Source organism: Pelodiscus sinensis, chromosome 27 (genome assembly GCF_052426305.1).
Source record: "Pelodiscus sinensis isolate ZL-2025 chromosome 27, ASM5242630v1, whole genome shotgun sequence".
In the NCBI taxonomy this organism is placed as follows: Eukaryota; Metazoa; Chordata; order Testudines; family Trionychidae; genus Pelodiscus; species Pelodiscus sinensis.
In genome coordinates this window covers 2,822,729-2,847,991 of record NC_143078.1, presented here as the reverse complement: position 1 = coordinate 2,847,991, position 25,263 = coordinate 2,822,729, and the positions used below count along the sequence as shown (strand labels likewise).

The 25,263-nt window shown below is 41.3% G+C and overlaps 1 protein-coding gene across 3 annotated transcripts in view; it reads left to right on the top strand.

Moving 5' to 3' along the window:
- The first annotated feature begins 2,678 nt into the window (after nucleotides 1-2,678).
- CTTNBP2NL (CTTNBP2 N-terminal like) overlaps nucleotides 2,679-25,263 on the top strand; it is a 47,017-nt gene continuing 24,432 nt past the window's right edge. The window contains exons 1-2 of one of the 3 annotated variants that reach the window (XM_075910076.2): nucleotides 2,679-2,818; nucleotides 18,059-18,166. In XM_075910076.2, the coding sequence (XP_075766191.1) occupies nucleotides 18,068-18,166 (99 nt within the window). In that variant the 5' untranslated portion in view covers nucleotides 2,679-2,818; nucleotides 18,059-18,067. Of the gene's footprint in view, nucleotides 2,819-3,475; nucleotides 3,797-8,582; nucleotides 9,109-18,058; nucleotides 18,167-25,263 lie in introns of those variants that run through there. The other 2 variants (XM_075910075.2, XM_075910077.2) reach the window with 2 other exon arrangements.

Here is a 25,263-nt window from a genome sequence, read left to right as displayed (position 1 = left end):
AATAATCACAATAATAAAATCAGCCCAAGCTGCAAAGCAGCTCATGGAGTGTGTGATTTCATCAGAACAAGTTTCTTATCTTACACGAAAACCATTCTGGAGTAGAAGAATAACAACAACAGCATCCATGTAAACTCTCTCTCTGTCTCTCTGGGGAATCTATTAATGTGATAGAAAGAAAGGCTTAAACTCCAGTGATAGAGTGGTTTGCTCCAAGGACTAAACAGACAGATCTTACTAACCTTTCATCTCATTTTGCTTTCACTTTGTCATGTGCTCTTCCGATTAGAATTAGGGTTTGTCAAAAATACAGATTTTGCATTGGCCTCTGCACTGCTTTGCTATTAGAGAGGTCATATTTTCATAACAGATGTTTTAAAAAAACAGGAAAGATGCTGCTGACAGTGAAGGCAGTTTTTTTCTGTTGTCACTGTCATTATTAATTTTCTTCACTTCTGAAATAGTTACATTATTCTGTGTAAACATGAAAACAAAATTTTCTTTCCAATAATAATGCATTACCATAATAACACGTTTAAAGATTTGTGAACACGTTTAAAGATTTGTGAAATGCTTTAAAGATTAAAAGGCCTGGGAATGTGAGTTACTACTTTTTTTTCCCTTATCTTATGTCCATGGCTTGTTTAGGATCTGAAGACACTTTTCAAATATTAATTAAGCTTTACAACATTCACTGCAGCAGGTATTATTATGCTATGAAAAGCATTATATGGGAGTGAAGTAGAATCATTATTATCATTTTACTGATGAGAAAACTGAGCCATGGAAATTTTGACTTGCCTACCATCACAAAGTGAACCTGTGGAAGAGGTAGGATTTGAGGGGTGCAAAGTAACAGGATTCTGTCTTGTATTTGTATTAAATAGTACCAAGCAGATATCACAATTGGCAGAGAAGCTATAAGGAAATAAATACAGAAGCCTCCTTGTTTTGATATACAGTATATCGAAGCAAGGGGATTTGTTCCCAAGAAGATGTGCTCAAGTACAGCCTCTCTTAAGAAAGCATGGAAAAAACATAGCATTTCAAAATGTGCGCAGGTATGACTGGTGAAATGCATCATTTTTTCTATAATGACTTAGAGATATGAATCATGGTAAATTAATGCTGCTGTTGCTGACAAGAAGAAAACTGAAGCTTTTGGAATATTATGCTGGAAATTACTCTTGCTGTCTCTCGGATGGAAAAAAGATGAATGTCTACATTAGAAATCTTTTTGAGAGAAGCAGACCCCGATGTCAGAAAGCAACAGCTGAAAACTTATGTATTTTGCTTACAGAGCCGTAGAGATGGAAACTTGGAAAAGTTATTATGGAAGGAATGATAGAGGATCATGCTAGTACGGGACAACAAGCAAGGAGATTGATGAACGGTGTGCAGCAGATCAATGAAGGAACAGCTGCTGCACACTAAAAATTAGTGATGGATCATGAAGGCTTCTGAAAATTCTGCTACAATGTCACCAATATTCAGACCTGAAGAAATGGATTTACTTACTACACAGATGGCCCAACCATGATTGAGATCCTATTTTGCTATGCACCTCAAAAAGCCAAGATGCTCCCTGTGCTAAAAAGCTTAGTCTAAAGATGGGCTTGACTACAAAATCTGATAGCACTGAAACTGACAGAAATAACAAAACCATTTGGAGGTTGGCCGTTAGTTTGAAGTTTCAAGAAAACAACCCCTCAGGAAGAGATGTGCACTATCTTGCATTGGTGTTCTATTCACACCATCTACTACCAATCAGGTTTCTTTCCTTCACTGGCTGGATGGAACCTGGCAAGCACAGCCAGCATAAAGGACCATGCCCACTGTCAGCTCCATTTCTGATATCTATGGCACAGGGTAAGCAAACACCAGCACCAGGAAAAAACTTAAAAAACAACTAATCGTCTTGCAGCACCTCAAAGACTAACAAAACAGGTAGATGGTATCATGAGCTTAAAGTGGGTTGTGGCCATGGGCTCATGATACCATCTACACATTCTTTAAGGTGCTACTAGACTATTTGTTTTTTCTTACGTTTTTCCAGTTACCATCTAACTCTGCTACCCTTATGGGACCAGGACCAGGGACAGCTTTTTAAAAAGTGTGTGTTGGAGGCCTTGTGGCAAGTATTTCACCATAGCTGTGCAGCAGAAATTGAACTAGATGCAGAAAGAGCTGCAGCGGCCAGCCAGGTGCGTGAGAAATAGCACCAGGGTTGGAGGGTGCTTTTTTTGGGGGGGGGGGCTTCTCCAGACTGGAGGCAAGAGCAGAGAGCCCCCCACCTCCCACTTTGCCCTGTCCCAGGCTGGGGCATGAGGAAGGGGAAGCTCAGGGGGCCCTGTGCCCTGCCTCCAGCCGGTATGGGAGGAGAAGGGGGAGCTCCCAGACCCCCTTTTCTTGCCCCCCCCGGGTGTGGGGACAGCCCCCCCATCCACACTGCAAGCTCTGGGAACAGCTCCCCCTAGAGGGCCAGCAGCTCTCTGCACCCGCGCTCAGATTCCAGCCCCGGAAGTGACGTGTAAATCACGGCTCCTCACTCTCCCTCCAGCACTGCGAACAAAAGGGATTTTCAGCCCCCGCGCCCCGCCCCTCCGTCCCCAGCACCGCGCCCTGATTGGCTAGCGGCGCCGCCGGCGACCGGCTTCCCCGCTCCGCCCCGCCCTTTCGCTCGCGGATTGGCTGCCGGCCCGGGTCGGGGTGATCGGCGATTGGCGGGCGCGAGCGTCGGTCGCCGAGCGGGGCCGGGCCGACGAGCCTGGCCGGGTGGTAGCGCGGCAGGGTGCGGAGCTGGACGGGGCCGGGGCAGGTCAGTGTCGTTGGGGGGCGCTGCTTCCCCCTCCCGGAGTCCCGCGCGCGGGGGTTCAGAAGGGGCGGGGCTGCGGAGGGGGGGGCGGGTGACCGTTGTGCCGGTTGGGCGCTCACGCGCCCCAAAATGGGGGGGGGGGGGGCGCTCGGGCCGCCTGGCGCGCGCCGTGTTGCGCAGCTCGCGCCAGGTGCCGGGCCCGGGACGGCAGCTCTAGCGCCCCCGCCCGCCCCGCTAGCCGGGGGGGGGGGGGGGTCGCCTCGGGCTCTGGCCGCGCCCGCGCTCGCGCTCCCCCTGCCCGCTCCGGACCCGCGGGGGGCTGGGCCCCGACGTGTCCGTCCGCTGGCTGCGAGCTTGGACGGGGGCACGGCGGGAAGAAGGACCCCCCCCCCCCAAGTCGGGCGGAAAGCGCGCCCCGCCGCGTGCACCGCGCCCGCGGGAAGTGTTCGCTGCTGTGTTAATACTGAGAGCACGGGGAGCGCCGGGCGTGCGAGCTAACTCCTGCCAGGTGGGGGGGGGGGTGGAGCGTGTGTAAACACAAACGGGTTTGAAACGGGAGCGCAGAATGGAGGGAAGCACTGCCCATCAGTATCTACAGGGCAGAGGGGGCCGAGTTAGTCTGTAACAGGGGAAAGGTAAAAAACAACACACAGCCTAGTAGCATCTTAAAGAGTAACAAAACCCGCCCATGGGAGCGTGAGCTTTCGTGGGCGCAGCCCACTTCTTCAGATGACTGGAGCGTTAGAAATCCAGATTCTCTTCCCCCTCCCCCTCCCTTTTTTTTATCTAAAGGGGCGGAAGAGAACCGTGTTTATTCAAAAGGGTTTCCCGTGGGATGCAATTAAGAGAGGAATTCTGCAGACCGAGTTGTGTGCTTCCTACATAAGAACGGCCGTACTGGGTCAGACCAAATGTCCATCTAGCCCAGTATTCTGTCTCCCAACAGTGGCAATGGCAGATGCCCCAGAGGAAGTAGAACAGGTAATCATCAGCTGATCCCTCTACTGTCATCCACCTCCTCCTTAAGTTCATAACAATGAGATGGACATGGGTAGGCTGAAAAACTAGATAATGTAGAGGAAAATTTCTCTGATCAAGGCTGGTTATAGTCTTTGAAATCCTGAGTGTTATAAACCAGAATATGCAGTGTTGGTCCCAGGATGATGCAGAAATAAGGAGGGTGAGGTTGAAAAATATTTCGCCCACATTGTGTCACTAATAACAGATAAAAGTTCTTAATGTCTTTAGCAGGAAGTGGGTTCCTACCTGGCAGGTCTCCACCAGCAGCTAAGAGTTAAAAATCATCAAAGGTTGCATAATAGTATTCCATGAATAGAAATGAGAAGCAAACTAATAAGAAAGCAAACAAAGGCAACAGCTTGTTATCTTGGAAGATATAAGATGCGGAACTGGCACTGTCCTCACCATGGTAAAGGAAAGAGGCAGAGAAAAATTAACATGAAAGTTAAGCTCAACAGCTATTGGTAAAGCAAGACAGGGACACACGGGTGGCAGTTTCTTGACCTGCATAGTCACACGACATTGTGAATAGAGATGCCAAAATGGTCATTGCATATCTCTCAATTTGCAGTAAAATTGACGGGGGCTAGCCATTCACAGGGGGATTATCAGGGCTTTAAAACAGTAAAATTGTTCTTTCCTCGTGTAAAACAAAATAAAAACATCTAACTTAAAGCTGTTATATTCCAAGCTTTTTCTAAAGAGTCTGTCTCTAATGTATTAGGTAGATATTTAATAGTCTTTGTTTAAAAAAAACCTGAAGATGTTTGCCTTTTTTCTTATCTATAATTTGCATTCTGAAGCAAAAGTTAAAAGGTTGATAATTTATGTGTGTTTAGAAAAACTATAGTTTTGTGGATTTTCCTGGCAATTCTTTGTTCACGTGTTACTGAAACTTGAATTTGGGGAGATAAAGGATAGGTGGACTGTTGCTTATTTATTAAACCTTTTCGGGGGCTGTGGATTTGATGAGAAATCCACAGTCAGCTTTTTTAAATATGTAGATCAGTCATTTTTTATTCTTTTTTAAGTGCTTCCAAGTCTCACAATCTGGTCTGTGTGCACAATATTCATGGACCACTGTTTGAATTCTTTGAGAACAGACTCTGATTCAGGGGACCCATGGATGTCATGAAATTTTACATCCTTGGTCTGTAATAGATGGAGTGCTGGCTTGCTCAGGTTCTATCTGACACCATTGCTGGCTATTTCACAGACCAGCACTGAAATTAGGTCTAAAAATTCCCTTTTCTTAGTGGAAGAAAGAGGCATGAAGAGTATCTGTCAGGGAATTGCTGACGGAATAAGGAAAAGAAATATATCTAATTAGGTCTCAAAAATTTACTGTACACTAACTAGCCTTAAAACTAAGCCTCATAGTGAGAGGTTTATACAAAAGGCAAGAGTGGGGAAGCCCTCTCCATGGACCAGTGGGCCAACTCCTGAAGCAATGCTTCTGTGAGAAACCCAGAACTCCCACTAAAAAGGAAGAGGAGTATATTGCTTCAGGATCCTGGCTGCTGCAAGAAAGTGAGGAAATAAAGTAGCCACACTACTCTTGACTAGTCTGCTTTTATGCATGGTCCTCTTTTGTGAGGAACACAGGGACTACTGCCTTGTGTAGCAGGTTTTATGCTACAGGTATGACCCTTTACATCCAGTTCAACTTTCGTAAGTAGTAGATTGAAGTTAACCTGAATCTTGAGTTTCTCTGCTGTTACAGGTTGAATCTCTCTAAACCAGCACTCTGGTCTGGCAACATCCGTGGTCTGATGTGATTTTTAGTTAGCCTGATGCCCACTTAGCATAGGTGTGACCAGGTTTCCTGCATCCTATAAAGTTTGTTTGAAACCACTGGACCTGGTTCTGTGCTCTGTGCTGTTCTTTAGCTCTAATTTACCCCCTAAATGTCTTCTAAGAGCCCAGTAAGCAGTGGAAGTGTTGGTAATGCTGCCCTGGCTTAATGTAAGCCTTTCCGTGGACCACCAGTTGCTAATGGAAACTCACCGTTAATTACATAATTTTGCTCAAGTCTTTTTGTTAGTGCTACTGCTAGGGAAAATGGTTTAATTTAACCAGTAAGAAAGGAAATATTAAATAGATTAAGCTCTTTAACTTTCTCATGTTTATCAAACTTCATTTTAAATAGTAAAATATTAATTTATGTCCAACACAAAAAGTTTCAATGTTTTCTTTATTTATAACATGGGTGGGGAACCTTGGATCAGGGGCCATAGACCCACAGAAAAATCAGTTGGGAACCACTAAAGTGAGAAGCAAAAAACTCCTCCAAAACCCCCCCAACCGTCACTGATGTGACCCCTAAATGAAACACCTCACTCCTCTGCTGCTCCAGCACCATGGAGGAACAGGGAGAACTAAGGTTCAGGGCTTTCCATGGGCCGGCTTTACTCTTCTGGGTTTTCAGGGTTAGGGGATTTTTGACCCTCCTAGGCTCTGGGGTGGGAACAAAAATGAGGGATTCAGTGTGTGGGACAAAGCTCTCAATGAGTGGGATAGGGGTGAGAGTCCAGGATCTGGGTGGGAGGTGGGCTGCAGGAGGGGGTAAGAATGCGAAGTCTGGGCAGGAGGTGGGGTGCAGGATCAGGCAGGGAGTAGGGTGTGTGTCCACGAGGGAGAGTGCAGGAGCAGCTTGGGGATAAGGAGTTTTGGCGAGGGGCAGTGCAGGAGCAGGGTAGAGGTGTGGGGTCTGGGCATGAAGGGGCAGTGGGGTCACTTACTTGCTTTCACACCCCACACTGCTCACAGGTATAGTGTCTTGGGCATGTCTTCCTGCTGCTCCCATCAGCTGGATTTCCCAGGATTAGCGGGGAAAGCCTCCAGGCAGCACATCAGTGCGCTGCTGTTTCCCCAACTTCTGGCTCTGCATCGCTCCACTTCTTCCCCATAAGGCAGGTCCAGCGAGGAGACTGAAGTCTCACTTTCCTCCTATTCCCCAAGTGAAACCACTGCTGGTGATCTAACCTTGCCAGAGGAAAAGAGGGGGTGCGAGAGGCTGGAACACGAGGCTGGAACGCCTGCATGGGCTCCCTGCTGTGGTAAGAGAGAGGGTGGAAGCAGGGGGAGCTGAGCTCAAGCGGCAGACCACAGTTTTAGAACCACTGTGCAAGGCAATATTAACCTCCCATGGTTTGGCACTAGAGATGTAAGAATTTAACCAGGTACCTGGTTAACCGATAAGTGTTTATTGGTTGCTGGCACTGTTTAAATTCTTCATACCAGGAGCCATAGCAGTCCCGGCAGCCCTAAGAGCCTCTGCGGAGCCCTGGGAGCTGTGGCAATCCCCCAGGAGCCATGGTTAACCATGTAACATAGAATTTCTATCAGTTACATGGTTAATAACTTTAAAATTTTGTACATACCTATCTGGTACCGGTCAGGTCCCAAGGATGCCAGATTAGAGAGGTTCAACTTGTATTCAGAATCCTCTGGTCTTCAATGAAAATGACCATGGTCTTATTAAATACTCTCTTGTTGCTCAGCAAGGCTTCCAGCAGCAACAGGCTTTACTGGGGCTTTCTATGTACAGACTCAGGAAGACAAAATTTCAACCTTTGAAATGTAAACCACACATTTTTGCAAACATTAGCGCTAGAAACATAGACCCTTGTCCCATACGTTGCTGAATGCATCTGAATTCAGTTGTTGAAGGTACTTATAACTTAAGTGTCAGGCTGTGTGTGTGTGTGTGTATGTATGTATGTGTGTGAATATATATATACACACACGTGCGCGCGCATACATACCTACACACACACTCACGGCGGGGGGGAGGCAAGCAGACATATGGATTGGATAAAGAGCTTGAAAAAACATTCATTTTCAGAAGAGAGCTCTCTAACATGAGATGAGTGACCCCAGAAATGTCTGATCAGTCATTTTTAAATACAAACATGCTTCTGTTGTACATTTTTAAAACATTTTGGTCTTAACTGGTTGCAAGCCAGAAAAAAATCCTCATGTGTCTGTACAGAGCATCTTAATTTGAAGGTAGCTTAATTGTAGGTGTGTATTTGGCTTTTAGTCATTAGTCTTCTCTTAGATCTTTAGAACAGCATTGAATAGAGATTATGGGGTAGCAGAAATGGATAGGTGATTTGCTTTTTCTTAAATGAAGTAAAGAGTTTTGCCATCCAGTGCTTTAGCTGAAGGATTTTGTACACAAGGGTTAGAGATGATTTTGTTAATATAGTAGTTAAAAGAACATTTTAAGAACTTTTTGTGGGAAATATTTTATTTTGGGGAAAGAGTTGCTTCGTTTAGCTTTTAGGTTGCCTTCCACCATCCCTTTCCCTCCAATAAAATCCTCAAATTCTACTCATTTTAGCTTAATTCTCTGTTGTGGTTTTGGTGTACTGCCTAATAATACGTTTGAGGAAAGACAAGAAGTTAGAGAGAGTAGTATGCCTGTTTTTGAATAATGTAACTGAAAGCACAGATGCAACTTTGTATGTATTAGGGATGTTAACGGGTAACCAGTTAACCGGTTATCCTGATGCTTCCTGGGTAACAGTTAACCTGTACTCAGAAAACAGCCTGTTTGAGCCATGGGCTACTCCAGCCATGCATGGGGCCAGAAGCAGCTGGGCTGGAGCAGGCACTGCCTGTGAAGGGTGGGGAGGGAGGATGTTCCAGGCCACTCCCATTTAATCTGTTAACCAATTAAACTTAATGTTTAATCGGTTAACTTGTTAAGCAGAATTTTATATCCCTAGTAGGTATACTGCAGCATGTTTTTTATTTTGCTGATTTCCATACCAGCTTTTTAGATTTTTTATGGTATCTGAATGCCTATGAACTTCTGAAAATATCAGCCCTTTTTCATCTATGAAGAATTAAAATGAGGCTTGTTGAGAGCTGTAGACACAGAAGCATTGTTGAACAACCAGCATATTTGTAGCCATAGCATCTGAAAGAACAGGAAGTAGCCCCAATCATTAAAGGAAAATGCCCACTTCTGTTCTGCTTAAAATGTTGCAAGGAGAAGCACAAGACACATGAGTCAAATCCTTACGTATACAGAACTCCCATTACGTATTCTGCGATATGTGCTTTTCAGAAGTGGTGTGGTTAGACTCTTTTCTGAGAGGAACACTGATGCCTTTGGAGTCCTCAAGTATGTCATCAAGCTCTATTGGGATCAATGGACTAGATTCTTCTCTTATGCTGAGGACCTCTTTTAAATAGCTTCACATTTACATTCATGGCTACAAGGGGAATATAGCCTAGTGCCTTCAAAATAATCTGTTCAGGTATTGTGCATGATTAAATATAATGAAATATTCATATTATTTGGTAACCTACTCCATCCTTTCCTCCCAACAGTGCTTGCTCAGGATATTTAAGTCTTAATTTTAAAAGTTTCAGATTCAGCTGCAAGATGGTGTTTAGTTATTTATTTTGAAATTTTGTTTTACTATTTTGTGCATATTTTATGTTAAATTCTGTACAGGTTATTTTAAGGGAAACATTGACAGGCTTAGAACAAAATGTACTATAAGAAATGTTGCTTTCAAGTATAAAAATATGTTTCTGCTGAAAAAAGTATAACACAGCTAAGAGGAAGTTTACTTTTAGACAAGCAATAAGCAGTTTTGTTTGTTTAATCTGTGAACTTTTGATTGCTGTCTTAAAAGTGTAGTAGACTTCAGACTTAATAAAAATATTTATTCTATAAGACTAAATGCCCTAGTTTTCATGGTTTGATCTCTCTGTTCACACAAGTTAGCATACTACTCTGGGAGTGAACTGTAATGTCCTTATTACTATTCCTAAATACTGTTTTTAAGGTTGTTGGAAAAGGAGTTCCTTGTTTAGGAATATAGAAGCAACGGTACTTATTTCTTGCCAGTTCCCACATGTAAATCTATTTGGAAGAATGCATGTGTGTATGTATGTGGTATTAATGGGAGTGGAGGGAAAATTGTGCAGGGATAGAGAGGCAACAGTCCTCTGATGGAAATTAGCATAAAAGACATGCTTAGAGTGACATAGGGTAGGATTCAGACAGAGGAAGGAATGTATTGGTGTAATGGCATCTTTAAGTTATTTTTTGATTCAGAGACATCTGGTGTTCTTGTGAAATTGGGCACTAAAATAAATTGGGTTGATTTTTTAGTTCTTTCTCCTTCTCCCCCTCACCAGCATCCCTAAAGACAAAAGGGTTAGAAGGGTTCTTTTTCTGAATGTGCGTGCGTTAAGCAATGAGGGCCCTATCACATGTACTAATGCCTGGTCTACACTGGGCATTTAGGTCGAACATAGCCAGTTTATGTAGATTTTCTAAACAATGAGTCCACACCACCAAACCTGTTCCATCCATTTCAAGGGCTGTTAAAGTCTTTTTCGGTATTCCTGCTTTCACGTGGAGTAACGCTGACTTCAACCTTGCATGGTCGACTTTTTGCCTGAAAACCATTGTAATACAAATGTGGTGTTTTTCAAAATCTTGTTTTAATTATGACTCTCTCATGAGATTTTCATCAAGACATATAGTAGCACCGGGTGAACTCTACTCTGAGTACAATTATAGATCACTTGTGTGTGACTTTTTGCTGTTAGGTTGTTGTGTGTGTGTGTGTCCGCATCGTCTCAAAGTATCTTGAGCTTCATGATGTTGAACATTCAAGTGTAAGCCAGTATACAACTGATTAGTATATATGACTTGTTCTTTTTGTTTCCATAAATAGACATACAGGAGTGTTATGAGGTACTTATTTAGAATAATTTTTTTGTAGGCAGGGACTTGATCCTGTAGCACTTTGTAAGCATATGGTGGTATAGAAATAGGACGTGCTTAGGTCAAAGCATTACTCTTTTGAATCATAAAAGTTAGCTCATAACATGCTCCGATAACATGTTGGATAGCTACAGTGTGTGTGGCGGCAAGCAATAGTTGACTGTGGACTCTCCTCTTATGTGTACTTAAGTGCAATTTGTAAGCTATACTGGCAAGCAAATGAACCATACTAGAAAACTTTCACAGCTTTGTAGAGGATGTGCTGATTTGTAAGCTAATGCAGAAATAATCATAACTCTTCATGTACTACTGATAAAATGTAAAACCAGCATGTTTTTTCAGTGTGAAACTTGATGTTCAGAATAGTGCTAAATGTACTTGTGCTAGGACAGTTAATTTTACCACCTTTAGGACCTCAAATATTGCTGGGGGAAATTCAGGTTTTTTTCATTGATTTTAAAAAAAAAGTATTTGTCTTTCAATTTACATCTTCACTGAACTAATACAACTTAATACTGAACATCTCACTAAATATAATTTAATACTGTTTCCTGTAAATACTGATTCAGTCTTACCCTTCATTAATTAGTCTGTGCAAGAACTGAACCACTGTTAAAATTAAGTCATGCATTTCCTGGGCAGACAGTCAGGGTGTTGAGATTTAAAATCTGTCCATGGCAGTCATACAGCTTATAAACTTAAAAGTGTCTACTTAAGCATGGTAAATTTTAAAAACTGGAAAGAAAGCCAAACATCTTTTCTTGGTCCTAACTTGTAAAATGAATTCTAGATAGCAATGGGAGTTGTTTTTTGGTTAAGACTGTTCTCCCCTTCTGTTTATAAATGGGAACACTTGGTAAATTACACATTTTCTTTATGTGCTGTAGAAAATAGCTGTTACAGTTTCCCAGCTATTTCATAAAGCAGAAGTAACATAATTGTCAGCCAAACAATTCCAGGCATGAGAGGTTTCTGGTCTCGGCTAACTGCATCTTTATAAGAGTATATTGATCAGTGTACAATTCTCCAGCCATTTTCTACATACGGAATAGTTGTTTAGAATGTAGTATCCTGTTGAAATTAGGGATGTAATAGTGTAGTCCTGTAAAGCTTACAGGTTAATGCTGTAGACTACACGCATTCTCCCCTGCCTCCTCTCCCCCCCGCCCCTCCTCCAGCCAGTATTTTTTTTAGCAGGCTGGCCAGCAGCCCAGCTCACTCTTGGTTCGTACCAGGTCCGGGACCTACCCCTATTGTGACTCTCTGCATTTAAAGTGTATCAGGAGCCAGGTGTATTAGGAGCTCAGCCCCCCGCCCCTAGACAGGGGCTGCTGCCATCCTGTGCTTCTGCCTCTGTACCAGAGGTAGCAATACAGGCAACAGGCAGCCAGTCCACAAGGGGGGCTGGTTTTTAAACTGGCTTCCCTCGTGGACCAGCTACCACCTGGCACAGAGGCAGCAGCATGAAGAGGCAGGGGGCTCCTCAGGAGCAGGGCTGGAGCACACTGGCTACCAGCCCCACCCCTGGGTAATATAGAATAGTCAAGTAATCGATAAGAATTGATGAGATTAATCTACTAATCAGTTAACTGATATTTCTCATCCCTAGTTGAAATGGGACTCTAATTGAGCTCATAACAAATATGAGTCTCCTAAATTGGAAAAATAGTAGAAATTTTAGGTGTAGATAATGAAGGAAAATTTGTGTAAGAGATTGCATGGTTGGGGATTGAAACAGAAGACAGGGAATGTGGATTTTCAGGTTGCCTTTCTGATTTTTGCCACTGTTTGAAGGGACCTTGGGCAAACACTTTATGCCTTGAATTACTGTACTCATTTGTAAAATGGAGGTGTGGTATATCTTGCAGATGAGCTGAAGCTTTCTACGGGCAAGGTTCACTGGGCTTCTTTGAAAGACCTGATAAATATTGACTATATTATGATATATTCATTAGTGATCTAGTGCTAGTGTATTTTTATTTGGTTTAAAAAAAAGTTTAACTCCCCTTTTATATGTACTTAAAATTAGATCATCTTTTAGGTTTCTACCAGTTCTTCTGTAGTTAAGTTTTGAACTCCATGAACTTTCTTATACCTAAAGCAAGAATAAATTAAATTATTTAATCTCTGCAAAATATTGTGTAGAGAAACCTAGATGTGTTATGGACGGTCACACTATAGAGAGAGAACATGTCTACAATAAGTGGTTCCTATTTCAGATTTACAGTTTGGAGTATGCCTCAGACAATAGCACCTGAATATGACCTCCCAGCAAAGTCTGTCTGAAGCAGTTGGAATGAATGTGGTTGAAAAATGCTTTGTATTTTTGAAGCCACTTAATGCAAGATGACAACGCCAAGTAACACTAAGCTTAGAAGGAGACTAGGGAACAAGTATAAGTATGTCTCCTAACATGTGCCAAACTTGGTCTCCAGAATGTGCTCAAATGTCTGAAAATGGGCACCTAAGCAGTCTAATTTCATTAGGCGTCCACAGACATTACTGGTTGAGCATTAAAACTGCATGGAAACAGAATAGTTTTTGTAAATGTATATTCAAAATTATTTGAGTAATTTCCTGAAGTTATTTAGAAGTATTTTTCTATTAGTATTCATTATTTGAATTGTGGAATGTTTGCTCAGCTCAAATGAATGGTGTGGGGTTTCTTGAATGTGTGAGAATAACATTAATTTCAAATTTGCTTCCTTGAAATATTGGCTTAAAATTTACTAATTTGGTGATCACCCTCACAAAGTGATTTAATCTCTTAAAATACTTGTGGAAAATAAATATTATGGGGAGTAAACTCAAAGTATATTTGTTTAAATATTTACAGAAAACACAACTCTAGTAGAGATTAAGATAAAGCAAATAACATGCTGTTCATTAAAGAAATCAGTTTTTCATTACTTTAACCAGTCCTCTGATTTTTTTTTTTGTTTGTTTCTCAGTATAGCCTTTTTTTTTTTTTTTTTTTTTTTTTTTTTACTTCAAGTTATTGTCTGGGATAATATGCTATACACTGAATGTATTGACTTAAAAACTCCATTTTAAAATAAAAATGCCAACATAATTCAGATGTTTCATCTTTAAAAAGTTGGGCAAAATTAAATTCTTTGTAAGTGTTCATTCTTGTTCAGGAAACCCCCCTCCCACATCTTGGCAAGTTTTAACATTTCCTATAAAATCTTTAATTAAAATTTTGAAAGTAGGGGCTGTGTTCCAGAACTGATGAATGTTAAATATATCTGCTGGTTCAGAAAGCCCTCCTCTGAAATAAAGAGTCCTTGCAGCAGAGAACAAAACATCTAAAGCCAAACTGTGACACTAACATTTTCTGAATCTGATTATTCTCTCAGTGCTTTTAGTTCTGCAAAGATGACCCGATGTAGAAAGAATTTTTGTCTGTCAACAATAGTGAAAATGGCCTCAAATTTTACCCTGTGGGGAAGTAGTCACATGAAAAGAAATGTGTTCACCTTTAGTTTCTTATCCATTTTATTATTTATATTTGCTTCTCTTAAAGAGAAAAGAGTTTTTTAAATCCAGTTGTGTTCCCTTTGCTGTAAGTGTGGTCTTAAATGTGTATTTCAAAATGTTAATCACTTATCAGCTTTCTCAAATATATAGTAGATTTTCAGAGTTTATGCATCAGTCTATGAGTCGGTTTGTTCAAGAACTCCTAAGCGGTAGGAGCAAGGGCCACCAAATTTGGTAGGCAGCTCTCTCGTCTTATAACTTAAAGCAATGTCAAGGTTTGATTGAGCTAGAAAATTGGGATGTGCGTGGAATGTGATTGTTTCTCATCAGATGGAAAGGGAGGGCTGTAATAGCAGGGACAGTTATATTCATGAAGGGCTACAAGGGGGCAGCAAACATGGGGAACCCAGAATGACAACGGCGGGCAGCAAGCACGTCAGCCCTGCGGAGCAGCCATTGGTCAGTAGTACAGCCTCCACCACTCCAGCCTGCCCTGTGGTGCAGTTGCTGGCCAGCCAACGCGACCCCCTGCTGGCTCAAACTGGCCCCACAGAGCAGCCAGTTGGTGGGCTGCGCAGTCCCTTCTTCCACCCTACTCCCAGCCCTGGGGAGCAGCCAGCGGGTTCCCCCACCCCATCCCATCCCCTGACTCCTGCACACCCCTATCCTCCTCCCCTGAGCTCTTCTCACCCCAGCCTCATGCCCTGAGCCCACCACATCCCCAAGTCCTTGTCATGACTCCTGCACACACCACATTCCCAGATCCCTGGCCTAAAGGACCCAAATGACACTGGGTAAGTCTTCTAGTGTTTAAATATTTTTAGTTTATGTTTTAATATCAGTGTAGCGCCTGGAAGCAAATAATCCTGGGCACTTCACCAGTTTGCATGTACGAAGCAGGAAGGTGGAATTCTGCTAAATTTTCCAGGCACTTATTTGGCAGTTTTAAGACGTCTAGAGCTGTGATTTTTTTTTAAAGCAGCAGGTCATGCCCCTTCTTTTAATGTTTTAGCACGCATAAAACATGAGTTTCAGTGAATCAAACAAAAGCGGGTTTGCTAATCCAAAGCAGTAGAGTTCATATTGATTTGTATACTCAGAACTAAATTAAGTAGTCTTTAACTCACTGTCCAGTGTACATATTGCACTCAGTCCCTTGTTGGAATTGCGTAGTATCACACCTTTAAAAGTAGGGTAGCAACTTGTCAAGAAGGAATTCCCGTCCTGTAAGAGAGAATTTTAAGTTTCTACTGCCTCATATTGCTGCTACTTGCAGAACCGCTTACTAGGTATGTGAATGTTTAACCACTTAACCTGTGAGGACTGCTGCAAGCAGGTTGTTCAGCCATCCCGCCAGAGCAGTTTCTAACTGCAGAGGGCCCAGGTGCCCCACAGGCAGGGGCTGCTCCGACTGGGATGCCGGAGCAGCTCCCGCCTACAGGGCACCCTGGCCGGGGTTGAGTGTGGATACTTCAGCAGGGCTGGAGTGTGAGCACTTTCCGCCACCCACATGCCCCTTTAATCAGTTAACTGGTTAAACAATATGTTTAACCGTTAACTAGTTAAATGGGATTTTATATCCCTACCACTTACTTCCTCCTCTGTTTTGAAGGCACCAACTGATGGCTGGCTGTCTTGTTGGAAATCATGAAACCAGACATGTAGGGGTTTACCAAACTGTTTATTATACAGTCACACTTCTTTCCCTCAGACAGTAAATTCATTTATCTGCAGTACTGAACACATGCTATGCTGTCAGCTCTTTAATGGCTAGTTACATTGCATTTTACACAACCACAATACCATAAACAGCCATAGCTATGCTTTCATTTAAGAAGAATCTCTAGATGTGCCAGTGTAAGCCTACACAGAAAAGTTGTATAAAAAGGAGGCTGTACTGCTCAGCTGAAACTTTTCTACCTTAATGCTTCACACTGGACTTTGAGTGAATCAAGAATATTATTTCATAGACAGTGGCCTCTGATGAATGCTGAGGAGAAGAATAGATCACTACTTTAAATTTCTCTTAAAGTGTATAGAAGATACTTAAGCTCATTACTCTTCTGATGAGCAAGACAATTTTCCTTTCACAGCAAATGGAAACTGCATCTGCTTAAACAATCTTTCACTTTTGTTTGCAGTGTTAGAATCATATGGCAATTTATTCCAATATTTGACCACCCTGACAGTTAGGACTTTTTTCCTAATGTCCAATCTAAACCTCCCCTGCTGCACTTTAAGCCCATTACTCCTTGTCCTGTCCTCAGAAACCAAGAGGAACAAATTTTCTCCTTCCTCCTTGTGACACCCTTTTAGATATTTGTTGTTGTTGCTGTGTGGTCCCAGGATATTAGAGAAAGAAGTTGAGTGAGGTAATAGCTCTTATTGGATCAACTTCTGCTGGTTGGTGAAAGACACAAACTTTCAGCCACACAGAATTCATCTTCTGGTCAGAAGTAGGGATGTGATAGTTTAAACACTGAAATGTGAGCATCTGCTCCTATCTCTTCTCTCCCCCCATGCTGCTGCCTCTGTATCAGGGTGGGAAGCTACTCCACAGTAGCCTGTGCTCTCAGGGAGGCAGCTTAAAAGCCAGCTTCCACAGAGCCAGCTCCCCACTCTGTGTGAAAACATGTAACCGCTGAAAATGGCATCGGTTACACTTTTACATATATATAAATAAAATATTTAACATCCCTAGTCAGAAGAGCTCTGCATAGCTCAAAAGCTTTTTGCTTTCATCAACAGAAGTCGGTCCAACAAAAGATACTACCTTACCCACTGTGTCTGCTTAAACAAGACTGAACATGGCTTTATTTGCTTGGCTCTACACAAGACAATTATGCAAATTTTCTGCAAAGTAGCAGTGACTTTAGAATAGAAAGTTTCACTAGATTCCATTCTGCTGAATATATTTGTCTAAACAAAGGTTAAAAATTAATTATCCGGTGGGTAAGTCCATTTTTTGCCTGCACAGTTAACCATCATATCACAAATTGAAATCTATTCAAACTCCCTATGACATTTTTGACTTTGCAAATGCTAAGAGTGGCAAAAGATTGGAATACATTTAGTACATGTAGCTGCTCTTTTTGTTGCCTTGCAATGAAGGATAAATGTGCAAGAATGTTTTGACCTGTTTACAACCTATGCATGTTTAATGCAGAGTATTACAGTTTTTTTCATTTCCACCATAGAGCCATGGACTTGTTAAAACATATGAAGTGATTGTTGATCTTCGTTTAAAGCCAGTATCCAGAAATATTGCATCTGAATTCTGATGTGTACAACTTTAAATTATATTTCACAAGGTGCTCTTTCTGAAAAATTCCACAGAATAGAAAGTGAAGCCAGAATTCTCCATGTGTTTATGCTTCTGTGGTGTTAATCCTGTGGAGTGTGTGTCTGCCACAAGAGATATCATTAAGGATGGCTCAAAAAGTACAATGTAGCCTTCACATGCTAACTTATAACCTTCAGTATTTATTTTATGGGAGATGATGGACCAATTTGGACTGCAGAGTTGTTCTTAAACAAGTTACATGCCTGAAGTATGGGTCCATGATTAAGTCCTGAGTGGGACATGTGCAACTATATGGTTCAGATTCATAATCCACCATAGCATTTTTTTTTTCTTAAAGTCCGTTCTCTCTCCTGTTAATTTTGACTGCTGCTCATTGAATATTGAACTGCTACGCTAGCACTTATTTCTGTCTCCACCATCTGGATATGCATATGCTTGTGAACCTCTGGGAAAAAGTGAAAAATCAATCTTCTGCAACTTGTTATTGAGGTCATAAAGAAAATGCTGGTCTGTGTGTTTTCTCCTTTGACAACACAGATTACAATTTGAAAAACTAAAAGGTCTGAAGTTTCCAGGCTGAAAAAAGGTTGTGCATTCCTGAGTCTTATAATATCACAGTTGGTTCTGTTCTCAGCAACATCAGGTGAACTGATTCTTTTCTGATTATTTTATTTTTCAGGTATTCAGAATGAATCTGGAAAAGCTCAGCAAACCAGAACTATTGACGCTATTTAGTATCCTTGAAGGAGAACTAGAAGCAAGAGATCTTGTCATAGAAGCTTTAAAGGTATGTTGTAAGTACCTAAAATGCTACCATGTTCCTGAAAGTCATCCCAAGATGGAGTTCAGCAGTAATGATACATTACTGGATATCAGCAGTGTTAGATAGTCAATGCTATATAATGATCAATATCTTGGAATTCATTATCAAAAGTTGCCTGCAAAAGTAAGCAGTAGAGTGTTTAAGCTAGGGATGTGAATGGTTAACCACTAAGCATCACCCTTATCAGATGATGCTTACCAGTTACGATTAATGGGCAGGGGCTGGAGCAGCCTCCTGCCTGCCGTGGGCGGAAAAGGGGGGAGCTGCTACTCCATCCCAGCAGGAGTAGCCCTTGTCCATGACAGGTTCAACCTAGTGCACCACAGCCAGGGGAAATCCACCCTAACCGGAGCAGCGCCAACCCACGATGTGCCCGATCTGGCCGGAGCAGCACGCCGTGGGTGGGGGCACTCCAGCCGGTCTGGCGTAGCCCTGGCCTAGCCCAGCCCACCCAATCCCATTTAAGCAGTTAACCAGTTAAACATAACATTTAACTACTTAAACAATTAAGTGATTAAATGGGATTTTACATCCCTAGTTTAAGGGCAGAGCGCAATCTAAATGTCAGTACTTAGTTTTTGATAATGAAACTGCTCTTGATTCTGTATCAGGAAGAATTAAAAGGGTTAGTCTTAAACTTCTTAATTAAATGTTTCATGTGTCCCTGTTTCTTCAGTAAGCAGAACAACAGAGAAAATCATCTGTCAAAATCTCTCTGGCAGGATGACTATTTTGTGTCCTAACAAGCTGATAGCAATTCCATGCTAAGAATAACATAGTACCAATGGGATAGTAAGGCTGCGCCTGCACTACATGTTCGGATTGTGATCCCTTTGCTTGTGCATATGTATTCGCACTAGTTCTCCTCAAGTTAGCAGGAGTTTAAATAGCAGGTTACTCACAGTAGTGGAAGCAGCAGCACAGCTGCTGCTACCATTGTTACCACAGCTACATTGCTATTTATGTGCACACTGGCTCTCTTCAAGAACTCATAATATAGACGTAGCCTAAGCCAGATGCTCTCTAAGACTATACATAGGCTTGTTATAGCTATATGAAAAGCATTCTCATATTTGTTTTTATAGTATTTTATGTTACCCTACTTTCATGTAGCATGCATATTAAGCTGATAGAAAAGAATGAGCACCACAGCCTTCATTGCCTGTGTGAATGATGCTCAGTACTGTTTTGTTGGAGCTGGACAGTGTGCTTGAGAGTGAGTAGCTGATATTGGGGCTTATGTCCAGGCTGAGTAGCTGAAACTCAACCCTGAGATGGAATTAATGTTCCTGGAGAGAGGCAAGCAATCAGATGAAGTTGCAAAATTGCATATGTCCTTCAGTGGAGTAATTGATTCATCGCTTGTTACTTTGTCACAGACTGAAGTCCTGAGATGTCTAACAGTATCTGGATGGCCTTTCTTTCAGATACAGGACCTTGTCATCCTTATTGTGCCTTTGTCCCTGTGCAGTACATCTGCTTCACTGCATTAGCATGTGTTGACGAAGACTACTCAATCCTCAGCTGGCCTTTGTAGGGATCGCACTATGACTGTTCTTTGTTACTCCATTATTTGCATTATTTTCCTGTTTGTCTCTGTGCAGTGGTTGAAAGTGCTGATTTTGATCTGTGGTGTTTGTTTTGTGTATCCTCTGTGTTGTATCAGGACAACTACAATTGTCCAAGGCATTCAAGTTAAATGAGAGTGCAGAGAACAGGGTGTTCTCAATGAGGTGTTCTTAGCTGTGATACTGACTCTTCCAGTTTGTCAAGCAATCTTGATCTATTATTCCACAGAGAATGTTTTAAAATTAATCTAGTCACTAAGGTATTTTGTAAGAAGGAATATTAAACGAGAGTGAGGGAGTGGGACTAATGAGGCAAAAATGTTGTGGCAGGAAAAAATTAGAGATGTTCTGTGAGAGCTGATTTATAGCTAGGTTCTTCATTCCTTTCCTAGGCCATGCTGTCATTCCAATTAGTCACTTTACGTGGTCTACTTTGTCTGTTGTAAATCATGCAAGTGGGTCATCTCTTTCTGAGTGGGTGACAAAGATTAAATACATCTATCTCAAATCCTCAAGGTAGGATAGTCATGTGGGTTTGCTGTCTGTATTGAAAAAGGCTCTTTTCCATTGACTAAGTGTAAAAAGCTTCCCTGGTTGCTTTTCTGCATGCTGTACATTCTAAGGTAACTGCAACAATTCCATGCAACAATTCTGAAGTGAGGTGTTGTGATATGTGTAGTCTAAAATGAGAATGTCCTCTTTCTATTCTTCCTCTACTAACTTCCACCCTTTTATGCTGCTTCCCCATTCCTCTTCCCTTTTACTTTTTACCATACAGGCTTGTATATATCTATATGTATTTTTAAGGAACTAATCACTATACAGTAGTATCTAGATACTATTATTAAAAGTCAATATGGTTTTGTACTTGCATGATAGTACTCTTGTATTGCGCATTGGTAGGAGGTTTACTGTGGATACCAATGGAATAGTCCTATAGCTTAGCATGAACTCTGCATTTTGCTGGCAAATAAAAGAAGTTTGGTGTGTAGTATCTTAAAAGCTGTACCTTCACTTCCTTCACATTTGATTCATTCTGAACCATCCAAAACTAAATGACTTTTTGAAGGTTATCAATATGCTTCAAAGAGAGAACCCCATGAATGGTTAGTTTTATAGCCTGTTCGTGCTGTGCTGTGCATTATAATGCCTTCTGGTTCTATTGGAAACAGATGTTTAGGTAGTTATATCACATGTTTTCATAAAATATTGCTTTTGTGGCACTAGACTAGTTTTATTTACTGCAAACAGCTTTTTTCATCTGTAAAGCTCTGCCCCCAAATAGGGAGAACACCCAGGGAAACCACAGCTGTAATTAAGAAAGCATTTTGATAAGAGTGGAAATGTTGTATTTAGTCAGCACGTGTTTTTTTGTTTAGGTAAAAGTTATCTTTCCAAGGCGCCAGCACTGGGCAAAATGAATGAAGTGAAAAGAAGCAATGTAACATTGCAGTCCTCTCTGAATTGCACTAGACAATTGGAAATTGAATTTAAATTTGTATACACGTTGAACCTCTCTAATCCAGCACACTCTGGTCTGGCAACATCCATCATCTGGAATAATTTTAGTTAACAAGATGGCCACTTATCATGGGTGTGGCCAAATTTCTCACAATTCAATAAGGTTTGCTTGCAGCCACCAGTCCTGGCGCTCAGTGGTCTCTGCTGTTATTTAACTTTAATTTACCCCTAAATGTCTTCTAAGAGCCCAGGAAGCAGTAGAATTGTTGGTAATATTGCTAGACCATGTTGACCTCCCATGGATTGGCAAATTCCCTGGTTAGGTACAGATCAGGTCTCAGGGGTGCCAGACTAGAGAGGTTCAACCTGTAAAACAGAAAGATGCCTGCTATTCTCCATTCACCAGATCGTTTGATTTGAAATGAGATCTGGTTTGGTTCAAATTTAGGGTTTTCCCGTATATGTCAGGCCATCACCTCATTAGTTCTTCACAAACTGTTCATGCTATCAGTGATGATTATTCTGTTGCTGGCACATCACATGTTTTTAATGGACAGAATGGTTTTTGTCTTTATTATTTTTAGTCTTTTTATTGTCCTCCTACTTTGTGCGGGTGTAAATCTCTGTGATTTGTTGTAGGAGATTTCTCAGGTACAAAAATATTACTCTCTCTTTGTGAGGGAACTTTTATTTCATCATCCGTTGTATTGCCTTGGATTTAATTTTTCATAACAATTTTGTGACCTGAAGCAATTACCAAGTGTACAAAATTATCCTTAAACTCACCGTTTGGAGCAGACATCTTGTTCAAGTCATCTGGCTACATATATCTTAAGAGGGAAAATACCAAGGAAGGAAAGCAGTAATTGTTTGGAAGTAGTACAAGCCCTGAGATGAAATGTGCTTTATTCTTTTCAATAATTTTGAAGTTAGAGGAAACTGAGGTATTTAGAAAGGTGGAAATGGAATTGACAGGTTATTAAAATAAATAGTAGAATGTGACCACGTTCAATATTAAAGGTTGCTTCAAGTTGGGTCGTCATAACTTGTAGTGTTATAACTTCAGAGATTTGAAAACTAGAATAGCATGTTGCTTGCCTTCCCGCAGTGTTGACTTTGCTAGCTTTCTTTCAGATGCCTCTTTAGCCTCAATCCAAGTGTGCTGAAAAAGACTTGGATCTAAAGGTCTCCGTTGGACTTTCTTCTTACATTTAGACAGTGTCTTGGCTTCAGGTTACCTGTTAAATTCTCTCTCCAGTTATATTATTCTGTAAATATATTTAGTTTGTACTTTTCTCTAGTTCTGCATTCCTGCAACTTTTTTGATAGGCTGCAACAATAATTAAAATGGATTTTTAACCAGAGGTGAAGTGTTTGTGATCAGCATAAAAACATCCAACCAAAATTTGACAAGTATATTTCAATAATTAACAAATTAGATGAAAATATGATTTGCTCATGGCAATCACCTAATGTACAGTGGCGACAGTAATCAAATGAATTACTCTCCTAGGTCTAGTAAATTATCAGTTGTAATGTGATTCACAGCTCTCCCCGTCCCAAAATAAAAGTAAAGAGAAAACTGAATTTAGTCAGAAAAGAGAAGTACAAACGTTTTTGGTTCAGAATTAGTTTTCACTGTGGTTCCTCCCGGGTACTACTCTTAGGGAAATGAAAATTGCTGTCTTTTCCACTGGTTTATTAGTGGAGTAGGTGGGTGGAAATCTGTAGGTCTCCCAGCAGTCTTTTGTGCCTTGATCCTAGAACCTAGAGTTACTACAGTCATAACTAAAGCTGGCCTCCATGTTGGAAGGATACATTTGGTACCCTTATGAACATATTATATATGTTAGAGAGAAAAATCACAAAAGCTACTTTAGTCTAGAAGCTGGACAAAATTTGAGCAGCAAAAAATTTACAGCCAAACCCAGTCCAAAACTCTACAGCTCTCTTTTAAAAAAACAAACAAACGGATTTTAACCGTATAACCATTCTAAAACATTACATTGAATAAAACAGGGATAATAGGACTAATACATCTGCCAGGAACAAGAGTCAACAATTGAAGGGCTGAAACAAGCATTCATTGACGGCATCCTCTGATAAGTTGTCTGATTGATAGTAGGGAATGTAAAAATGTAGTTCAAAATGTAACCGTGTAACCATTAAAAATCATAGCAGTTACACGCACTGCAGGCTCTGCACTATGAAGTTTAAATGAGCTTTATACTGCAGAGCCCACAGCAAAGCCTTCCTGGGAGCACTCCTGGGGAGCCATTTTATAATCTACAGCAGGACTGGCAGGAGGCCAGGCCCACCTGAAACGGGCTGCTGCAGTAGGCCCCATGGGGCTGTAGCAGCCCCCTGCCCAGCTCCAGCTCCTCCTGGTTAACCAGAACCGGTAAGCCATACTCATTAAGGGTGAGGCTTACTGGTTAACTTTTACATCCCTAATTGCTAGTTCTGAGGTTGTTGTTTTCCCTTGTTCAGTGTGTTTCCCCACGGTAAGATGTCTTTCCAGACTTTATAATTTGATTTTTTTTAATGCCAACTATGTATTTGCACTGCAGTAGTAAGCTGAAACAGGCAGAAACCCATTTTGATGTGGGCTTTGACAGTATGTCACTGGTTGTGTTACAGTTTTTCAAATATTCTAAAGACCAAAGCAAGCAAAAAGGAAGGGGGATTTGGCTAGAGAACTTGCATCTTCATTTCCTCTAGAGAGCAGTCTGAAATACATGTATACCAAACTATAAAGTCAGAAATCAGCATTGTTTTAGTATTTGGATAAGGTATAATTTAATAAACAGTGGCATTGTTTTTGCAATATTTACATTATTTAATGGATGTTAAGATCTAGCAAAAATTCCTGAGGCTTACTCAATCGTGTTTTGGTTATTAAGCAAGATGAGAAGGATTGCATGAAACTAGCACTTGGAGGGATATACAAGTTCTGCATCTGATTCAATAAACTTTTGAAGTCTCTGGAGTTATTTGGCATAATAAATTTTTGTTTATATTGCAACTCTGAGCACATATCATAAGATGTTTGTGTGCCTTCTATTAAAACGTCACTGCAGTCTTCCAAGGGGTAACAAAAAGGGGGTACCCAGGCAAATGAATAAAAACAATGCTGCCCTTTGTACTGAAAGAATATACACACACCCCTGTACAAATTGCAGCAATTAAAATAGCCTTTCTTCCCTGTCACTCGTGTCCTTTTTCGTTTCTTTGCACTGGCTCTCTGTTTCTCACCGTATCAGATTCAAGGTGCTTGCCCTAAGAACAGCCATATTGTGTCACATTAAGGTCCATCTAGTTCAGTATCCTCTGACAGTGGCCAATGTCAGGTGCACCAGAAGGGAATGAACAGAAAAAGTAATCAAGTGATCTGTCCCCTGTTGTCCGTTCCCAGCTTCTGGCAGACGGAGGCTAGGGACACCATCCCTGCCCATCCTGGCTAATAACCAGATTAGCCCATCCTACATGAATTAATCTAGTTATTTTTTTAACCTTGTTAGAGTCTTGGCCTTCCCAACATCCTCTGGCAAGCAGATCAACAGCTTGTGTGACAGAATACTTCATTGTGTTTGTTTTAAACTTGCAGCCTATTTCATTTGGTGGCCCATAGTTCTTGTGTTACAAGGAGTAAATAACACTTCCTTGTTTACTTTTTCCACATCAGCTGTGATTTTATAGACTCCTATCACAGTCATCTCTTTTCTAAGCTGAAAAGTTCCAGTCTTATTAATCTATCATATGGCAGCAATTCCATACCCCTAATAATTTTTGTTGCCCTTTTCTGAACCATTTCCAATTCTGTTAGCTTTTTTTGAGATGGGGTAACCACATCTATATACAGTAGGCATACTATTGACTTATACAGTGGCAATATATTTTCAATGTTATTAGCTATCCCTTAATAATTCTCAATATTTTGGTCTCTTTTTAGGCTGCCGCTGCACACCAAGTGGATGTTTTTAGAAAATTATCCACAATGTCACAGTCATAGATTGGAGAGGTACTGTCCTT